The sequence below is a fragment of the Phoxinus phoxinus genome (genome assembly GCF_949152265.1).
Source record: "Phoxinus phoxinus genome assembly, chromosome: 6".
In the NCBI taxonomy this organism is placed as follows: Eukaryota; Metazoa; Chordata; class Actinopteri; order Cypriniformes; family Leuciscidae; genus Phoxinus; species Phoxinus phoxinus.
The window spans coordinates 32,859,985-32,882,034 of record NC_136881.1 but is presented as its reverse complement, the minus strand read 5'-3'; the positions used below and the strand labels follow the sequence as shown (position 1 = coordinate 32,882,034).

The window sequence follows — 22,050 nt, the reverse complement described above, 5'->3', positions numbered from 1 at the left end:
TTTTCTCTCTTGATTTCTCTTAACTCTTGACTGCAAAGTTCCCTGATGTAATTATCAACCTTCATTTACTCTTTATCTCTCTTCATCTTAATTCAAGATTTCTGCCCTCCTCAAATTTAGCCCGCACTAATCCAATCTCAGCCACTTCAACCTCAACACCCTCTCATTATGTCACTTGTTATCCTTCTCCCAGCTTTAGCTCTCATCTTGCCCTCTTTGTACTTTCACAGGTCGGTAAATGGGAGAACGGGTCTCTGACAATGAAGTACCACGTGTGGCCTCGGTTCGAGCTGTACTCGGATGCCGGGGAGCGAGAGGATGACCACCTGTCCATTGTTACGCTGGAGGAGGCTCCATTTGTTATTGTGGAGGATGTCGACCCCCTCAGTGGCACCTGCATGAGGAATACAGTGCCGTGCAGAAAACAGCTCAAACTCCAGTGAGAATCGCATCTGAACAGTACAGATATTCAGGAAATGTGCTGCCGTTTCGGTTCAAAGTTCAGATTCGTCTCAGATTTCACAGTAGATATTTGAAAACTTTGATTAAATCACAGATGAATATTGTGGGGTGCAAAAATAAGGGACTACAATGAAAATATGAGAGTCAAAATGTAATTTAAACCTGGAAGTAAAAAATTCCAAATACTAGTTTCACCGCACTGTGTCTGTAAAGATGATTTTAACCGTCTCAAGATGGATAAAGCTACATAATATAGGTAAAATATCTTTAAACTAAAATGAGTCTTTGTACGAGATCAATATGAGATCAGTCATTAATCTTGACTGCCAAAATGCAGATAGTCTCATAAGAGCACTAAGTATAGATGCTTCATTCAGTTTTAAAATGTAAAGTGCTCTATCACTGTCAGGACTCCAGTATATCATATAGTAAGAGCGTGTGGTGTTTATGGTATTCTACAGACACTTTGAAACACTGATTTATTCATGGATTAAAACTGGTATCTTGTGTTTAATTACTGTTCAATTAATTTAGCATTCTTGTAATAAATTCCTGCTAAAAACCCATTTATTGTGAGAAATGATCCAAGATTAATGTGGATTTTGACAAATTTAAGTCGCCTTGTACTGTTGTAGTCAATGCAATAGTAAGTGCAGTGGTCATTAATCATTTTGATGTTATGTTGACTCGTTAATTGATTTCTTCAGATGCAGATTTATTATGAAGTGGTATTTTGATCAAGGAATTAATAAACAGCTGAAGCAAAATGTGTTGATCGTCTTCACTATGTAGAAAATAACTTTCTGCGCTAACATTAATCTTCTCTCCTTTTTCTTCCTGTTTGTCCTATCCCTAGAAATCAGACAGGAGATTCAGGGATCTACATTAAACGCTGTTGCAAGGGCTTCTGTATAGACATCCTCAAAAAGATCGCAAAGTCTGTAAAGTTCACCTACGATCTCTACCTGGTGACCAATGGGAAGCATGGCAAAAAGATCAACGGCACATGGAATGGCATGGTTGGAGAGGTTAGTTTCAAAATGCTTTTAGTAAGAAAACTACTGGCTCTCACCAAACACCTAGAGTTGTTTATCATCCGAGAGCTTGCTGGATCATTTTTCTAGCTATTCTACCAGAATGCATATGATAGATGAGAGGAGATCGAATACTATCGGATATCGAAACTGTTGCTTCGGTTTTGTCACACTGTCTGTATGCATATTGTAAAATGACAAATATTTTGCTCAAAACAGTTTGAGAAATGTCGTTAATTGTACATTTTGTGATTAACTGGATCAGGAAATGTTGCGAGCCAAACTCAAACTCGCATTGCTTGAATGGGCGGCGCCATGGCTCCAGTGTTATCTTAGGATTGTTGATATACTAGTATAGTTTTTGTTAATAATTTATTTTTTGTTTTTATTTAAATTTTAGTTAAAATTGTAGTAATTTTGTTGTGTGTTTCTGTCATTTTTATTTGTTTTTTTTTATTTGTCTATCGTTTTTGTTATTTGAGTAATTTTGTACTTTTGTTTGTTTACTTTATATCAAGTGATGAAAATGTATTTTTATGGTTTAAGTTAAAGATGATGTGCAATAACCACTAGGACATGGCTCTGGAGCATCTATGGATTTCTGATTATGTATTATTTTCAAAAAAATTAACAGTATCTCTCATGCCAAGAACAGATGAAAGAGAGAGAAAATGTGAGCGAGTGAGTTTGCACAAGCCCAAGGGAAAATACAGCTGGTGCATTAATTCAGATGAGAAATAATATGAGTTACCGGATCATATGTAAATCCACAGTTGGAGTGAATGTTATGCAGTTCCCTTTCGGTCCTAGTCATATGAATACTCTCAGAACTGCACCACATTTGGAGTCACAGACTTTTAGTAGCTTGCTTTATGTTTACTTAATGTCTTTACAAGATCTGATGCTCCAAGACATGTTCATGTTCAGAGATAAATGCTATAACGCAACACGAACTCAAACAAATATGCAAAATATAGTCTCATATTTTGAAAAGACAAAGACAATAGGATATGGAATAGCACTACTCAACATGCAGCCCGCAGGGCATTTTTGCGCCCTCATGTTTTATGAGATTCTGCTATATACCATGGTAAACCCACAGTGCAATTTAAAAAGTCTGATACCATCGGAAACCTATAGTCCACTCTGCAAACCGTGCCACAGACAGGCGCTTACAGTACAGCCTCGTTGATTATAATGGAAGCCATTTAGATTTTATGTGGCTGTGTAAGTGTGTAATACTCAGTAGCCTCGTTAATATAACAGAGACACTATAAAAATTAGGAGTGTGGCCCTGGAGGCTAAAGGGATCCGGCTTTGTGGCCCCTTGAGTAGTCCTGATGTAGACAGAGCCTTTCTGTAGCGTACAATCACCTTATTAACTCTATTTTGTCCCATTTTCCTAAATCACCAGAGGCATCTTATATGTAACTCTAAATATACCTGGACAAGTGATGAGTTTGGGGAAGTGGTGATTAGGGAAGGTTGAAAAGAAAGAGAAACGGCTATTAAAAGCTATTGCGACCCAGTGTAGGAAGTAACCTGATTTCTGCTTTCCTTGGTCTCGCAGTCGTTTTTTTCTTCTTCATGGTTTTCTCATTCACTAGTTCCCATTTTAACTTTCTTTCACCTTTTTCTTTTCACACTGTTACATCCTCCCTCTGTTGTGGCATGCCTAGACTAGTACAAGATGGGCATAACTGTCCCGTTTCTTCACGTCTAGGTGGTGCTTAAGAATGCCCACATGGCAGTGGGGTCCCTGACCATAAATGAAGAGAGGTCAGAGGTCATTGACTTCTCTGTGCCCTTCATAGAGACAGGGATTAGTGTCATGGTCTCTCGTAGCAATGGCACAGTGTCTCCTTCTGCCTTTTTAGGTAAGTACTAAATACACACTGTCAGGTGATTCAAGATAAAATTCCACATTCAAGTGCACTCTTCATTAATAATTTGTCTTCCCTTCTCTTTTTTTTGTTGCTCTCAGAGCCCTTCAGCGCTGATGTCTGGGTAATGATGTTCGTTATGCTGTTGATAGTTTCAGCCGTGGCTGTCTTCATCTTTGAGTACTTCAGTCCTGTTGGCTATAATCGCTGCTTGGCAGATGGACGAGGTGTGCATGCAAATATAAATCTATCACCCTTATACCCAACAACACCCATATAAAATTTGGTATACAGTATGTAGTTTTATGTCTTAATTTTCTATCCATCTATAATGCATATTAATATACTTATGGCAGTGTTTTTACAATATTTACAAATTATGTTTAAAATAAATATTTATATTTAAATATATACATTTATGTATTTCTCTCTATATTATAATATACATTTATTAACATTATATATATATTATATTTATTTTAGTTTTGCCCATTATGTCCATCTTTTCATTTTGTATTAGCTGGTTTCATGCTCGGCAATGAATTGCTTCTCTCAATATATTGATTGAAATCGAAACGGAATAGTTAATTCAAGTCTATTTTATTACCATTTTTTTTTCATCTGCCCTTTTACTCCTCTCTGATTCCTATTAAATGATAACGTAATAACTCCCTATTTCAATTTCTTTACCTTTTTACACACAATCAGAGCCTGGCGGTCCCTCCTTCACCATTGGAAAAGCTATTTGGCTACTTTGGGGTTTGGTCTTCAATAACTCTGTGCCCGTGCAGAACCCCAAAGGCACTACTAGCAAGATCATGGTATCGGTCTGGGCCTTCTTCGCTGTGATTTTCCTGGCCAGCTACACTGCCAACCTGGCCGCGTTTATGATTCAAGAGGAATATGTGGACCAGGTGACTGGCCTGAGTGATAAAAAGGTAACGGTGTTTATTGGTCGAATTCAGCAGCATGTGAAAAAGTGAACCATGGGCATCTGAAAGCTTTTATTAAAAATATAGTTCTCGTTGATCTAATTTATCCTTCTGTCAAAAATTTTTGATCTAAGGACATAATAAGCTGGAGGTTTTTTTCTCCGACGACTGCCTTGAACTGAACGTGATTTGACTTGATACACCAGACTTCATCCTTGGTGTTAACCAGCTAAGGTTAATTTGCCAAGACTAGCCAATAAATTATGCAATATTTAAGGTGCACTGTGTAATTTGTTATAATATGTTCTTTTGTTTTTTGTGGGTTTTCAGTGGCTCTGGCGCTTTAAAAACATTGCTTTGATTGCGTGATCTGACATGATAAATTAATGGTTTAACCAGTGACACGGGTTTGGGGCGGGAGGATCTGTGGCTGAAGGTGAAACATGTTTGGAAATTTGAAAAAGGAATTTAAAAGGAAAAAACTTTTGCCATTTTATGTTTTTAATTAACTGTGAATAAGTGAATCCATGCATGCTGACTCTGCATGGTTTTGCATATGAAACACTAATACTACTGTTTATGATCCTCAAATGACTGATGACATATGTGGGCAACCACATGCTGACTGGTTTAGTGATAATTTGTTTTTGTTTTTCTGTCGTCTTTGCGTGGAAAAAAGTGGGCTAATGTGAATTAGCCAGCCGCTATGAAACAGAAAACAAGATTTGACTCTGAGAGGGTGCTGTAGCCCGTTTAATAATTGATGTGGTGAGATTTTGTTTTTTACTCTAAGTCATGCTTTACTTTTTATGTCTGGCAAAGCTTTGAGTGTCTAGAGAACATAGTCCATGTGTTTACACAGGAAATAGTTATATTATGAATGGTGGAGAAAAGAGATCTGTTGTATCTTTAAGGTTTTTTGAAGTGACACCTCTCCTCACACTTTGTCCCTTGAGTGTTCATTGACAATGTGGACACTGCTGAGTTATATATTTTTCTCTCTCTTATCAAGTTTCAACATCCGAATGACTTTTCCCCTCCGTTCCGGTTCGGTACTGTGCCCAATGGCAGCACAGAGAGAAACATAAGGAATAACTACAAGGAGATGCACAGCTATATGACCAGCTTCCACCAGAAAAACGTAAACGAGGCGCTCCACAGCCTGAAGACGGGGTGAGAACGAAAAAAGAGAAAAATTATGAGAGAGAGAGAGAGATTATGACATCTGCATGAAAAGAATATAAAGGGTGAAAAAGAGGGGAAGACAGGGAGATTAACTCTTTCCCCGCCAGCAGTTTTTTTGAAAAAAGTTGCCAGCCACCGCCAGCATTTTTGATCATTTTCGTAAAAGTTTCATGGCCCCCAGAATGTTTTGTTGTATGAATATCTGAATATATCAAAAGAAAGAAAAGACCCTCAGCTTTATAAAAAAAAAAAAAAAAGTTTTATTCTAGCTTCACGCATTCCTTTTTTATCAACACTTGAATGTGGGTAAGTTTCATTAAAAAAGCAAAATTTTGAGCTAAAAGCTGAGAAAATAAAAAAAAATTAAATGACTTCGTCTTGATCGGACATTTCATTCAGTAACATACGGCAGTTTTGATTCCTGTGCTGTTTAATGTTGATAATCGCGTTTTTTTACATATGCATATGCCTACATATGATATTGCTTGTTTTTGCGTCTTCTTCGCCTGTGTTTTGATTAGGAGATTCAGTTATCTTTCAGAAGATGCCAAATAGCGCCCCCTATGGTGTATAACAGTGAAAACACTGAAAGCTGAAATTTCCGTCAATGGCTGGGAAGGGTTGTCTCACAAATGATGGAAATGGCGGGGAATGAGTTAAAAGATTGTAGGACAGCAGTAAATACAGTGTGTGAGTGGGTGGATGAACTCTGGACTGATAGCATCAAAATGAGGCACCCTGGAGGGACTTTGTTTGGAGATGCAGATTGGTAGAAGAATAATTCAACATGAAACTGGTTTCTGAAATCCTTTATTTTATCAGTACTAACAGTAGACATTTTAAAGTGGCACTCAGTAATTTTTGTTTATGTTGTGCTGGCAGATATGACAGTCATCTTGGACTTGTAATAACAGTTAACAGGATAAAGTACATAGTTTTAGCTGGTCATGTGACTTCAACTTGGCACAACACGCTTTTTGTAAAGGTACATAAAAAGTGTTCATTAGTAGCCATCATACCATGTGAGCATACATCATTTTAAACATTTTAGAAACTATAATTCATTTTTGTGTAAAACTAGTGGGACCTTATCGTAAAGTGTTACCATTTTATTTCAAACTACAGGCATATCCTACAGTAAGTCAAGACAATAAGTTTGTTTTTTATACAAATACTTTGTAGCTGCTTATTTGTTGCTGACCAGGAAAAAGTAACTCAGATGAGTTTAACACAGGGTTATTATCGTTAATTAAAACTATATTAAAATAACAAACATTTTAATTATTTCAAATAAAATAAAAATTAACTGAAATAAAATTTTATTTCAGCTATAGTTTACGAGGCGACATTTCTCACTTTCTTTTAGTCAAGTACTAACAAACTAAATCAACTGGAACTTAATAAAAACTATATAGATATACTAAAAATTAAAATTAAAACAGAAAAAAATCTAATTAAAAACTATAATATTGTATCAATAATACTGTAAATAACAAAGGTTTTGACAAGGAATTATTGACATTCTAACATATTACTCTTCTCTCCCTTGCTCTGTAGTAAATTGGATGCATTTATCTACGATGCAGCGGTCTTGAACTACATGGCCGGACGCGATGAGGGCTGTAAACTGGTGACCATTGGCAGTGGTTATATCTTTGCCACTACAGGGTATGGCATTGCCATTCAGAAAGACTCAGGCTGGAAGAGGGCAGTGGACCTCGCCATTCTGATGCTTTTTGGAGATGGTAAATTTTGTCTTCTTTTTTTATTTCCAATTAGCATAGGATGATTGTGATAAACAAGGCAGTCTTAATCTCAGGGTTCCTACACAGTATGGAAAATTATGGAATTTGATTTGAGTCATTTCCAGGTCTGGAAAATAATGGAATTTTGAAATTGAAAATGTGTAGAAACCCTGTAATCTGCACAAATAATTGTAAGATTAAAGAAAAATGTTTCGGGGGAAATTCACCAAGAATTAATCTTTATTGTCTTGAGTTGTTTTATCATTTGATTCACTAAACAATTATGCAAATCTGGCAATGCCACAAACACACCCCAAAATTCTACAAAGCACAATTTGCACGATGGGAGGTATATAACAGATATCAAACAGTGCCTGGTTAAAATGGATTGTGGGTGGTTAGTGAATAAGACAGGTTTTTGCACTGAAATGCTGTTCACAAAAGTGGCGTGAATGTGTAGAGAATTCACAGCTTGAGATGTTTACTTCATTCACTTCTTCTTTAAATGGTTCTCAATGTGCCCTCAAGGCAAACAGTTTTGAAGAATACCTGGCAGCAGATGACAAGTGCCTACACTGTCTGTTAGTATGCCAACAAGTATGCCACACAAAATGGTATTAGATGTGTGAAAATATGGCAGCCTGTTTCTCAGAGCCTCCTTTGTGTGAGATTCACATTCTGTTAAAGCATAATAAAGTTAACATTGAATTACTGTACTCGCTAAATTATAAATAGTGTGCTAATGTAGTCTACCAAGTAACTGTAATAGTTTTACTGTAACAGCAATAGATCTGTAGATTAGATTTGAGAGCTTTCCTTTAGAGCCCACTAGTAATCCAGATCCAGATGCCATTTCTGGAAATCATCCTCTCTTACCCAAACAGCATCTGAGATGACAGGCTGTTTGGAACACATCCAAAGACACATGCCCTATGCACCCCATACAGTACATGCATAAACAGTGTTAATAATTTCAGACATTCAGGATATATTGTAAAGAGAGCTTATAGATATATGGGCACAGTCATACAAAATCAGATTGGCATCTAGATACATTTATATAATATATATCCCATACTTAGTGATTCCACATGCATACCCATGGGTATGTCAGACAAGCGGGACGCATTAGAATAGATTAGTGGCACAGTGAGCATTCATATGCATATTGACAAGCAGGCAGTGCACCGTAGTTCGGCACACTGACAGCGGTATGGCATGTAAAGGTGCGTTTGGGTGTGTCACATGTTGTTATATAAGCCAGCATATGATCCAGGAGCAGGAATAGAGTCCTATTTGCAAGTGTCAAGGGGGTCCTTGTGTTATCTCAAAAGTACACTGGGAAGGCATCAACTGTGTGGCATATACATGTAGGTACACATGAATGCACCGGCACAGCATGCAAACACCCGCCCGCACATTCGCCCTCACATAGGTATTTGACGGATTTGAAGGCTTAAGTCACCAAGTAAAGTTCTCAGTGTGTAATAGAAAAGCAGCCACTGAATGGATGGAATCTTTTGCATGCGTGTTTTTTTTAGTATATTTGTGTAGGCTATATCTGATTTTGCCCCTAAAGACTGACCTGCAGGACACCAAATGGTGTTTTGGACTTTGATCTTGTCCCTCCTATGCGGGCTGTCAGGCCCCTCGGGGCCCTTATTAGAGCTGGGAACCAAATCTCAAGTGACTCCCATAAGCAATCATTAATGAGAAGAGAGCTTCAGTGCGTATGGGTTTGCATTAATCCATCATGACAAATGCTACACTTCGCAGGGGCCGTAATTTGTTTACAGTGCACAGTTTTGTGGGGGCTCTAAATAAATGCACTGCTGAAATCGTCACGGATAGACAAAGTGAACAGACACGTCTGCTAACAGCTCGAGAGCTCTTAAAGCCCACAAACACACAAAACACAGCGGGAGAGGCAGAAAGTAAAAATTCAATGAATCATCAAGTCACTCTTTTTCTAACACCAATTTTTTTTAATTAATATAAATCTTTTTCATATTTTTTTTTAGGTGAGATGGAGGAACTTGAGGCCCTGTGGCTGACTGGCATCTGCCACAATGAGAAAAATGAGGTGATGAGCAGTCAGCTGGATGTAGACAACATGGCAGGTGTGTTCTATATGCTGGGAGCTGCAATGGCCCTGTCCCTTCTCACATTCATCGCAGAGCACCTCTTCTACTGGCAACTGCGATTCTGCTTCATGGGTGTGTGCACGGGCAAGCCCGGCCTAACCTTCTCCATCAGCAGGGTGAGTAGCAGGTTTACTTCTGAACTTTTGATCTGCAGGCAAACAACCACAAATGTTGACCCATCTACTATTTTGGAGCCAACAGCCTATTGAGTTCAATTAATTCTTGAAGCTTTGGAGACTAGGAGCACATATAAGAGAGATTTTACACTGTTAATCATTTTCTTAATTGGTGTCTTTGTCTTGCTGCCCAGTAAAAATATCTTTCCTATCCTTAAAGTTGCGAAGAAATGGAAGTACAAAAAAAATAATATATATATCCCCTTATTGTGATGTACATCCAAGTGTAGGAGATTGTTAAGGGGGGGGGGGGGGGGGATTTTGATATGTGGGCGTTACATTCAAAAGTGGAGGCAGATGAACGCAAGCATGCAAGGGGCGAAGAAGGTGCCTACACACCATGTTGAAATTACCGTAATTTAAGGTTTCAACTTGTAAAAAAAAAACGTTCACGTCCTTTTAGAGCTCGTAATTACAGCTTGTAAGATTGGATTGTTCTGAGAGCTCCTACTTGTACCACGTGAACGCTGTACCACCTGACCACTGCAGATTCGTTTAGGCATTGATAGTGTCACCATAGAAAATTGCCAGTCCGACTCTGAGGACGTAAACAGCTCTGAATAGAACGTCACGTGTTGTCATCTCAAGCCAACGATAATTATGACAGGGCATGAACGCATCATGAAGTCTTGTCATTTTCACCGGAAGATCCAGTTATGACATTTTGATTGGTCAAATAAAAAAATATATACAAAAAATTTAACATATGCACAGTAAGACCTATTACATGCATTTAGAAAATAGGGTGAATTTCCATTTCATGCCAACTTTAAAACGAGACATTTTCCAGAGAAATATTAAGATGTGTTTTCAACAAATGTTTCTTGAATGTAAGTTTTAATGGTTTTAATAGCTTTAAGCACAAACTTAACTTTATGCAATTGGCTCGTTTTGGCTCTTGAGTGAATTTGACTATTTTAAGTATTTTTACTGGAAACTACACAAATACACTGATTAAGAAAAATATTTTTCTGTGTCATTTTTTTTTTTTTTAAGTGAAAAGTGTATAAGCATTGCCTTTACATTAGAAGCATTAGATCTCAAGACTGAAACTTTTGGATGATGATTACATTTGATTTGAGTTTTGTATTTTTGATTTGTTTTATATTGAATTTGTTTAATTGTGATAAATGTGGTGTATTATGCAAAAAGGGTACATTCTGTTTAGTTTCATTCTGATGTGTGTGGGGTAAAGGGCAAAACAGGCCAGTCTTGAGCTAACAGGCCAAAGCAGCAGTCTCTCATTCTAGACTTTCGGACATCAAATCATGCCTCAAGCCATTTGGAGTGGTGCCATGACCCACAAAAAGTCTGGGACGAATACAGAGGGAGTACATATCAGTTAATCTGACCAAATTGGCAAGTGGCTCAAAGATAAACCTGGGTTTACCTGAGCTCACAAATTATTAAGGCAAACCGGAAAAACTATTACTATATTGGTTTGTTAGACAACAGGGCAATTTGCATGACCAGTTCCCTCAGCTACAAGTACAGACACAGGAAACCGATTTTCTTAATAGATATATTTCCCTTTGAGATGTAGATGCGTGTGTTGCTGTGATGGGGGTAAGAAGAATCTAAAATGAATAGAGGGAAAAAGGCAAAAGACAAAATGGGAGAGAATGGAACCTCTCAAGAGAAAGAAGGAAAGAGAAAAAGAAATGAGATAACACTGAATAGAGAATATGTTCCAACCCAATCGGATTGAAGGGTCAGGAGATGAATGAGAATAAGAGTCACACTGGGAAGGATGACCTGAGTTTAAAAAAAAGACAGAAGGTAGTGGAGATAAGAGGAACATAAAGAGAAGAGGGAAAAAATACACAAGAGTGGATCGACACCAAGCGTGACTAAGAGCGAGACAGGAAACATTTCTGACATGTTGCCTCACTGGAGGGACAGATCGCCAGTAGAAGAGTAACCTTTAGCCTTTGAAATGTTTTGAGGAGAATTCTATTTGTTCCACATGTTTCATGTATTATTTGTAATGAAAAGGTTTTATATTGTTTACATATATATAGAGAATTTTAAAAGACATTCCAGTACATCACAACATTTATTAGTTGAATATAAATAAAAACACCCATCAGTATAAAATATAATGAAGTATTTTGACTCCCAGCCAGTCTCACAATAACACATTTGCCATTAAGAAATGAGTTTGATCAAATACAGCCAAAGCTACACAGATAAATGGATTAAAATGCAGTAAATCTGCATCATGGTGAATGAGCTGGAGAGGTTTATTAGAATATTGTGTAATTAATTTGTCGTGGCAGTGATGAAGGAGAGACACAGATGAGTAGACACAGTGGTGTCAGCTGAATTTTAATCACATTGATTGAAGACATTGATAGACAGTCAAAACTACAGAGTTACCGCAACCCTGTCACCATGTCATCATCAATCACAACCTATTTCGCCCCTGCTGTTTCACTTTCTTGAACTAATTCCATTCTGTTTTTCTCTCTCTCCTTTCAATTCTTTATGACTCCCTCATTTTCCCTTTTCCCTTCTTGTATTTATAATCTCAAAAGGTTAAAGACAGTGATGGATAAACTGTTCATTTTAAACATGACGTGATAAAAGAAAATCTTTGAAATAAGTTTTTAAAATGTATAATTATTTTTCCCTCCAGCAGGCTTTATAAAACTAAACTACAGCATAAAGATGACTTTCAGAAAACTAATTACAAAACTAATTTAAAAAAAATAAATACTTAAAAACTATAGAAACTACAAGATTTAAGACTTGACTTAGACGTAAAAGGTTTGACTTGAACTTTGCATCAGAATTGTGAACATGTTTGCTGCTAATTAAACTTTTCATTAAACTAATCTAATCCCACATTGTTTGTTTCTTCTTCTCTTTTCCTTTGTTTTTGCTTTCCCTCATTTTATCTGTCCAACAGGGCATCTACAGTTGCATCCATGGTGTTCAGATTGAAGAGAACAAATCAGCCCTTAACTCACCATCAGCCACTATGAACATGAACATGAACAACACCCACTCCAACATTCTCCGTTTGTTGCGTACTGCCAAAAACATGACCTCTGTGCCTGGGGTCAATGGTTCACCCCTCAGCGCATTGGACTACAGCCATCGTGAGTCAGCCGTTTATGACATCAGTGAACACCGGCGCAGCCTAGTAGGCCACACAGACTGCAAGCCTCCACCGTACCTGCCAGAGGACAACATGTTCAGCGACTATGTAAGCGAGGTGGAGAGGACTTTTGGGAACTTGCACCTGAAGGACAGCAACCTGTACCAGGATCATTACCTACACCACCATGGGGGCACGGGATCCGAACTGGCTCTCGGTATGTCGGGTCCCCTGCCTAACCGACCTCGTAGCTTAGGGAGTGCCAGTTCATTGGAGGGTGGGTACGATTGTGACAGCTTAGGGGGAGGGGTAGCGCCCATCTTCACCACCCAGCCACGGCAGTCGCTGACACATCGGAACAGGGAAAAGTTTGACCTGATTGCAGGTCACCCAACCCAGTCAAGCTTCAAGTCTGGCCTGCCTGATCTATACGGAAAGTTCTCCTTCAAGGGTGGGGCATCCAGTTCAGGTTTTATAGCAGGACATGACAGGTACTGTGGGGGAGGTGGGGTGGGATCGGGAGGGGACGATGGAAACATTCGATCCGACGTGTCTGATATTTCCACTCACACCGTGACCTACGGGAACCTTGAAGGGCACGGCAAACGGCGCAAGCAGTACAGGGACAGCCTAAAAAAGAGACCCGCCTCTGCCAAGTCTCGCCGTGAACAGGATGAGATTGAGCTTGGATTCAGGAGACGCCCCCACCACACTATCCATCATCACCACCATCATCCAGCAACACAATCACACCGCTCAGCCACCCCACCCGTGGAGCGCAAGAGCCAGAGAGGTGGTAACGGCACCTCCTATCTATTCAGAGACAAAGATAATTTGAGGGACTTCTATGTGGATCAGTTTCGAGCCAAGGAAGGGGCATCTCCTTGGGAACATTTGGATTTAAGTGATGCTCCAGGAATGGGTGGAGGAGTGGGACTGGGCGGAGGCGGTTGCAGTGGAGTAGTTAGTAGCGGTGGTGCTGGGGGAGCGTGCACTAGTGTGGTTCCCATTGAAGATTTCCTGAAAGGTAAATCCAAGAAGACAGAATGTAAGGGTGGAATGGGAGGAGGATCACCAGGGCAACAGGGCCATGCATGCTGGGAAAAGGGCATCGGAGGGGTGGGAGGGTTGGCTGGAGGGGATTGGGAATGTCGCAATTGCCACAGTGGAGGGGTTGGAAGTGGAGGAAGCAAGCCAGTTTGCATGCATGGGGGAGGCGGGGCCGGGGCCTATCCAGCTGCTGGGGGAGTTGGGGGATCCAGTGGAGGGAGTGGACAAATCTCAAGCCGCCCTAGTTCCGCCTCCTGCAAGCGGTGTGATTCGTGCAAGAAACCGGGCAACTTATATGACATCAGTGAGGACAACCATCTCCTCCTGGATCAAATTGGGGGCAAGCACCCTCTGGAGAGCGGAAAGGGAGGGGGAGGCACAGGGGCCCAAACCCAGGTACAGAGGCGGAAATTTGGCCCAGGTGGTAAGGTTTTGCGCAGGCAGCACTCTTATGACACGTTTGTAGAGCTGCAGAAGGAAGGGGCGGGCAGGATGGGTGGGTTTGGAGGCGGTGGTGGAGCGTCAATGCTTCCTCCACCCCGAAGCGTGAGCCTAAAAGACAAAGACCGCTACATGGAGGGCGCAAGCCCCTACGCCCAGATGTTTGAGCAGTATGCGGGAGGGGAGCGGGAGACAACATATTTTGGGGACAGAGGGAAGGGTGGGGGTTCATCATTTAGCTTATTTCGTGGGGGTGAAGGTGGGTTGCACCGTCGCTCCGTGGGTGAGAGAGACATGAGGGACAGGGATAGAGGCATGATGGGAGGAGGTGTGGGCGGTACCCGAGGGGTCGGGACTTACTCCTTGTCTAAATCTCTCTACCCAGATAAGGTGAACCAGAACCCATTCATCCCAACCTTCGGCGACGACCAGTGTCTATTACACGGCGCCAAATCATACTACATCAAAAAGCAGCAGGCACAGCCGCAGCAGCAACAGACGCCACAACAGCAGCAGCAGCAACAGCTCCTCAACAACAGTCGGGCTGACTTCCGGGGCTCCATGGGGGTGACTTCCTATTTGCCTGCTTCCGCAACTTCTGGGGTGCTGTCCAATGTGGCCCCTCGGTTCTCCAAGGAGCTAAGTCTGGGCGGGCCACTTGGCAACCACCACGGTGGAGGACCTAGCAACAACAAGCTGCTGTCAGCAAGAGATGGGTTAGGAATGGGTCAAGGACAGAGATCGTTTAATGGATCGAGCAATGGACATGTTTATGAGAAGCTTTCCAGTATAGAGTCTGATGTCTGAAGATGGGAGTCAGAAGCAGATAGAAATGTGGAAAAGAAGCCAATGGACATGTGGAATGATGAATGAGAGACAACTGAAAAAACAGTGTGTAATTAGTACCTTCATGCCCACAAAAAGAAGAGGAAACCGTGTATAAGGAACTGACTCATGCTTTCATTAAGTTACGCGGATCATGTGCTGCCAAGCGTACGTATGTAAATAGAGAGGGGACCTGCCCACTGTTGAAAAGTTGAGATTAAGGGGAAAACCTGTTTATTCCTCTCTTTTATTCTCATGTTTTTTTTTGTATATCCCACTATTTCCCTGCTCCTAACAACAAAATAGTGGCCGATCCAGATGGAGACAACCGTGTACAATCCTTTGTACAATTGTGGATGGAAATCAGTTAATCTTTTTAAACAACAGGGTAAAACTTACAATAATTGTATTGATAATGTTCTTGATAATAATATTATTATATATTATTACAATGTTTATGATGTTCCATTTGGGCTTGGTTTCTGGATGTTTTATGCTGTTATATATTTGTACTGTAGTTTCAGTTCTTGGTTAACAAACCACTTTGCGGGAGGCTTATTTGATTTGTCAATTGACCTAATTTGATTGTTAATTGAGTTGTAGACAAATGTGGATTCCATAAAGGTTCTTTATTATTGGTTATTCAAGTTTATTTTACCAGTATGGAGTGCTGTAAAATGTGTGTACAAGGCATGATTTGCAAAGTACTTCAGCTGTACTTGAGATATCATTGTGAAGGAAATGTATTCTTTTCACCTTATTTTATAATGTTCCTTTGTTCGAAAATTATTGGTTTAATACACAGCACGTTATGTGCCTTACCAAGACTTACAGAATACCAGATTTACAGGTCATATTGCCATGGTAACTTTCTGGTCACTGCACACAGATTTGTCATTGGATGATTCATATTATTCTGGAACCTTCCTTTTAATGATATAAGCACTGATATGGAATATCCAGCAGTGAGAAGACGTTAAGTAGCCTGAATGTGTTCATAGTATTAATATCAAGAACTTGGTTCTAAAGAAAACCAGTTAAATTATCATTCTGACAAGTTCTAATAATAGGAACGTAGGATATTTAAGGTTTGCACAACATTGTACAGTGCATCGTATCCTCCCTGAGAGTTGAGCCGCAGTTGTATGATGTTATCTACAATATAGAAACAAAAATCAACTGACATTATTTTTCTCCACTGTCCCCCATTTCTTAGGAAGTCTTTGATCACGCAGTAAAATAACAACTGTGTCATGGATTTGTTTCCTCTTAGAATGCAGTTAGTATTGGATATGCTTATCTGTACTTTCCTTAGGGAGACACCAGTGCACAGTATGTAGGGTTTTGCAAGATTCTCAGCAAATGCTTGCATTTTGTTATGTAAATATTCATTTTTTCCACTTTGTACAGTGAATAGACAGAAAGGATGTAACTCTACAGATTTATGTTTTACCATATTTGTTAGATATTTTAAGAATTAGAGTGAAGGTTAACAATCCAACTTTGCTGCAAAATGTATCAGTTAAAACTCATTGGTATGGATAAACATTAAGAATTTTCTATATCCTCCCTATCGCTGTCCAGGCTAATACAATCCTTTACTGCACCTGTACAGCAGAAGTGAAATTTTCTAGATATTTTCGTTATATTCGCCAGTCCTTTTTTAACAACTTAATACATGATAATGGTAGGGATAACTCCAGTTATTTTACCTAACCATTTAAAGTTAATTTGCAGTTTTAATACCCACTTATATGAAGTAGAGGTATATCTCAGGAATTTTGGATGGGCACAGGCAAAAACAAACATATCATTTAGCTAAATTGCCTAATTACCTAAATCAATAAACAAGTGAACTCATTTAATTGGATAAACGTGAGGTTCGTTGCAAGCATTTATTAACTTTCTTTCGAAACCACAAATGAACTCATGACAGGGCAGTCTGAACACATTGTCTTTTTTGAACTTTTGGCCCACACAGCTTAGATAAAAAATCCTTTACTTGAAGTTAGTTGTGTTATTTGCAGATTTTGTTAATACATTTTCTTTGTGAATGAACTGTTAGCCAAACAGATCTCCACTTTAAGCACAATATTTATAATATTTGGTTTTGATGTATAGCTATCAATTTGTGAATTTTTATCTTAACTTTTGCCATTCTTATTTGACTCAGTTGTCTTTTTTGTGAGAGTTTGTGTTTAAGACGAGCATGCATGTCTTTTACTTATTTATTGCCATATCTTTCATTACATTTATGTCTATTTAGATATCATGCCTGCTCTTGTTCTTGCAATATGTTGATAAACTGTGCATCATACAGGTTCAGGGTGATTCAATAGATGTGCTGATTCTAATGAACTGATAAGATCGTTGAAAAATGGATATGTATGGAATAATACCTCGTTAGGGAAATTATCAGGCAAACCCAAATCTTGGTGATAATGCTAGATTTTGTCAGAACATTGCTATTAGGTAAGGAGATTACCATTTTTGTGTCCAAAGCTAATTTTGCCATTTTTTGTCGCACACGATTTTCTCACTTGCTCTCACGATACCTTTCTTTGCATGGTACTATTTTTTTTTTTTTTTTTAAGTACCCTTAAGATTTTTTTATGCTTGGTCTACTTTTTTATTTTATTTAATAAATCCTTTAAAGATATCTCATAAGATATCTCATACCAGTGTGGCATTTTTTAAGAGCAAGAGATGTGTTGACAGACTTGGACCATTGCATTTCCTGTCAATCTCTGTGTTTGTACTGGAGAGTCAAGCCTATAGTTTTTAGTAGTATCCTACCGTATGTAGAGGAAGTTTTGTGTGATTGTGTGTGCGAGTGTCAGGGACATTTGCCTTTGCTCTTCCTGAAAAGCTTTCCAATTTTATATTTCATTTCGATTTTAAAGATGTGGCCTTGTAAAAGCATGCTAATATCATTTGATAAATACAGGTTTAGTGTGAGACGCAGAATAAACAATGGAGATGGGCGGAAGAGGACAGGAGGGACAGTAGCCAATGTTCTGTGTCGTTACAGTGTTTTATTTCTCTTCTCATTCATTCTCATTTGACCTAAAATGTTCTTGATGACTGGTAGAATAAGACTTCAGTAGTTTGACTCTATTTTATTGGTTTGTCATTTTAGAGCCCTCCCCAGTAAGGTACGTCACATATGATTGTACGTGTATCTGAAATCATATGCTTGATTACCTCTGTGTGAGAGTGGGCATGTGTGCGCACAGGTGTGTGTGTGTGTGTGTGTGTGTGTGTGTGAGAGAGAGAGAAGAAAAAAAGAGCACAGTGCAATGGTTATCTATTATGTCTGCTGTAAATAATGATGTCCCCTTTCCATAGCCTTTTAATATATGAAGACAAATATTTAAAATATTGAAGTTTGAGATACATTTTTGTCTGGAAGATTTTTTATAGCCACATGAGGAAAAAGTTATTAGACCACTGGACCAGGAGCACAGTGCCATTCTAATAGCATCCGAGAACCAGAATTTAAGACACAAATTTACACCGTTGTCTTTAATTCTGTCTTTCTTGTATTTTAACCACTTATTTTAAATCTTACTTATGGATCACAATTGTACAGATTCTGTAAATATGACAAAAATGGTTTCTTTTTTTCTGTTTTTGTATAGAGAGAGATTACATGTGTTAAGGCTACAATAATAATTTAATGAGGCATTTCACAATACTTAAGCTATTGAGAATACAGACACAGTGTGAAAAGTGCTAAGATATATTCTTCTGTCTCTTTGTACAAAACAGTGTTGACTAAAAACAAAATAAAAGGGAGAGATCTCAAGCTTTATAGTCCTTCTGTCTTTTTCCATACATTTCCAGCAGCGAGAATCTGAGAGGAAATGGTGACACTCCCTTTTTTTCCCAGTGTCATCATCATGGTCCAAATATGAATCTCATTTGGTTTTCATGTTTTGTTAATATGAAAATTGAGGGACAAATTTTCCATCGTTTCTTATGTGCTCTACACAAGCTTAGGTTTGATTCGTGACATAATGTACATGAAACGTGAACGAGAGCTTATTATCCACTGGTGTTGCCCTGGATACGTCTGATTCACTGCATCATGAACAAATTGCAAGCAAAGTACTTATCGCTCTTTTCTGTACCTATCGAGTCATGTCAAGCATTTCATTCTGATTATTGATTCCTGTGTGCAAGTGCTGTTTTTAATCATGAGAATGTCATACATGCTGTTTATTTTTAAAGTAATAGCTGTTTATTTTTAAAAACCATTTGCAATTCAATATTTCACAAACCTACTCTTTCTATTCCTGTCTCACTCCCCCACTCTCTTTTTCATTCCCTTTTCTCTCTCTCTCTCTTTCACTAACACGTTTCCTTCAAGCAGCCAATCACAGAATACATTGCAACACATGTAACTATTTCTTGACAATTAACTGTTACCTAGCAACTGGACCTTTAGAGAAAGAAAGAGAGAGAGACAGAGGGAGAGAGAGAAAAGAAGAAAGATCTGTGTAGTATACTGTGACTTGGTTTGGTTGCTACAACATATAACACAGAAACAGCAAGTCGAGATGATATGCAACACCCACACGTGTCCATGGCGACAGAGAGAAAAAGAGATAAACGCAAGCAGGGAAGTTTAAGGAAGAGTCACGGATAGAGGGAGGCGTGAATGGAGACTATATTCAGAAACTAATTAATAAGGCATTAGTTTAAAGTTGACATGAAACAGAAATTACAATAGTTTTTTCTTATCTATTGTGACGTATATTTGAATGAAACGGCTTATCGAACAAGAACAAATGTAGGGTAGGACTTGATTTTGTCCATCTGGTATAGAGAGCCTAAGTCCCGCCCCTCCGCTTCCGGCTCATGGGACCTTATTTCGGAAAAAATATGTATGGAAGTCAATGGCGAGAGATAACTTATCTTTTTATTCCGTCTGAACTGTCCCCTGAACTACACATATGATGTTTGTCAATTTAAAAGGTAAATATGAAAGTCAAGAAAGTCGCAGTTTGTCATAAAACAGAAGAGTAACGTTTAGTTGTATGTGAAAATCGCTCGATGAACTACATCTCTCGTCTCGCACTATGTAGCCTACGTCACAAGATCCGTTGCTCGTATGTGTGTATTCTGGCTCAAAACACGAGTCAGGCATGACGGCGTAACGTTACGATTATAATGTAAGACTATAGAAAAAATGACAGACGTTAGCTTCAGTAAAGTTAGCTTCATTCATTGAGAGAAAAGGTGTGACGTCGCATGTGCGCCTTCTGGGTTTGTAGTCTTTGTAATTACGTATTTTCACAGTCTTATACCTCAACAGTTTTACATCAAACTGCGACTTTCTTGACTTTAAAATGTATCTTTTAAATTGACAAACATCATATGTGTAATTCAGGGCACAATTCAAACGAGATCAAAATATTTGTTGTCTCTCGCCATTGACTACCATACAATATTTTTCCGAAATAAGGTCCCATGGTGGTCGACCGGAAGGGGAGGGACTTAGGCTCTCTATTGATTGGTTTGCCATTGTTGTGATGTCATGTGAGTGACAGGTTGTCCCGCCCTCGCGCCAGTAAACACCTCATCAGATAAAAGATGTCAGGGAAGTTATTTTGATTAAAGATTACGAGGGCACGTGAATAAAAAAATGATGTGCATGGATAAATCATTTACACTGCAATAATCCATGATATAAAAAAAATAAGAATTGTCAATTTAGATACATGGTGACTTTAAGGAACGGTCACAGAGGTCTTGAATGGAGAGATTCAGAATAGTAATAAAGGCGTGGCAGTGTATAACACTTCACATTAATTTAGAGAAGGTCAGATAACAGGGAGTCAATCGTTTACGTAGAGGTGATAAAAGTTTTGCCGAAGCAAAAAATCTGCACAGACGTAGCCTACATACACGCATTTGCGTTCATACGTACCAATTCTGTCAGACGTCCTCAGCAGCACCGAAATAAACGCAAGCAGGCCCACATACTACACACTAGCGGTCTTACGTGATCTTGGTAAACGCTTTTAAGTCCAGTGCTGTGCTGGCCAAAAAAAATAGCGGACACAGACACCCACTGACTTCAGACCAGACACACACTCCTGTCAAACAGGCACGCGGTGAACTAACCCGTCACAACACTGCCACCATGTGGCCGGAGTTACAAAACACTCCAGATTAATCTCGCGCACATCAGAAGGGGGTAGTGGCGCGCAATGGTTTGTATTTTCAGATGTTAAAATTATACCACTATGATCCTGTCAGTCCACAGCCTGTCCTAGAAAGCATGTGTTGGGTTAAAGTGAGCTTATAAACAACTGTGTTCCTCAATGCAGATACATATTGTTTGAGGGAATTAATGTAATTAGTGATTCGTTTCAGCAATGCTGCATACTTCTGTTCTTTATTTTGTGGATATGTGAGTGATATTTAGTAATGATGTATTTTATATGCAGGGGTAATGTGTGGTTTATAATAGGATGCTTTCATAAATACATAGAGATGGGAACCATATTTAATATAAGATTTAGGAGCCTGTGATTAAAAAAAGGCCACCTGGCTGACATCATTTATGAAAAGCATGCATGGGGTGATTGTAACATGGATTGTAATAAGAGAATAATTTAATTATACAGTACAATGCTGCACTTACCTCTTTATACATGCAGAAACACGTGCATATAACAGTGCCTGCATAATAGCCTATGTTATAATAAATTTAAAAACCAAGGTAAAACTAGTTCAAATTAATCGCATACCATAAATGAATCATACTAATCCTAAAAACTATTTTCAGTTGTGGACATTTTCTATTGTTATTTCCTCCCAATTAAGCACTGTGCCATCCAACCCTAGATTACACAAATCATTATTTTCTTTATTAATGGAAAAAAATCAGGAATGGGTCTTTGTTTTACTCAAGTACTAAAGATATTATTTGCAACTTGTTATAGTTTGCTACATTAACAAAGATGTAAGATATTCCACAACGAATATTGTCTATCAACCCCTGTATTTATATGCCCCTTTTTACAAGATGTAATAAGTCTCAGGTGTCTCCAGAATGT

At 38.8% G+C, this 22,050-nt stretch overlaps 1 protein-coding gene across 4 annotated transcripts in view; it reads left to right on the top strand.

Annotated features, from left to right (window-relative positions):
• Positions 1-18,710, top strand: part of grin2bb (glutamate receptor, ionotropic, N-methyl D-aspartate 2B-b) — a 112,026-nt gene extending 93,316 nt beyond the window's left edge. For all 4 annotated transcript variants that reach the window (XM_079615883.1, XM_079615882.1, XM_079615885.1 and 1 more), the window contains 9 exons: positions 231-439; positions 1,319-1,490; positions 3,220-3,373; positions 3,481-3,606; positions 4,088-4,317; positions 5,324-5,484; positions 7,054-7,241; positions 9,263-9,501; positions 12,473-18,710. In XM_079615883.1, coding sequence (XP_079472009.1) covers positions 231-439; positions 1,319-1,490; positions 3,220-3,373; positions 3,481-3,606; positions 4,088-4,317; positions 5,324-5,484; positions 7,054-7,241; positions 9,263-9,501; positions 12,473-14,962 — 3,969 coding nt within the window. In that variant the 3' untranslated portion in view covers positions 14,963-18,710. The remainder of the gene's footprint in view (positions 1-230; positions 440-1,318; positions 1,491-3,219; positions 3,374-3,480; positions 3,607-4,087; positions 4,318-5,323; positions 5,485-7,053; positions 7,242-9,262; positions 9,502-12,472) is intronic.
• Positions 18,711-22,050: the final 3,340 nt, after the last annotated feature.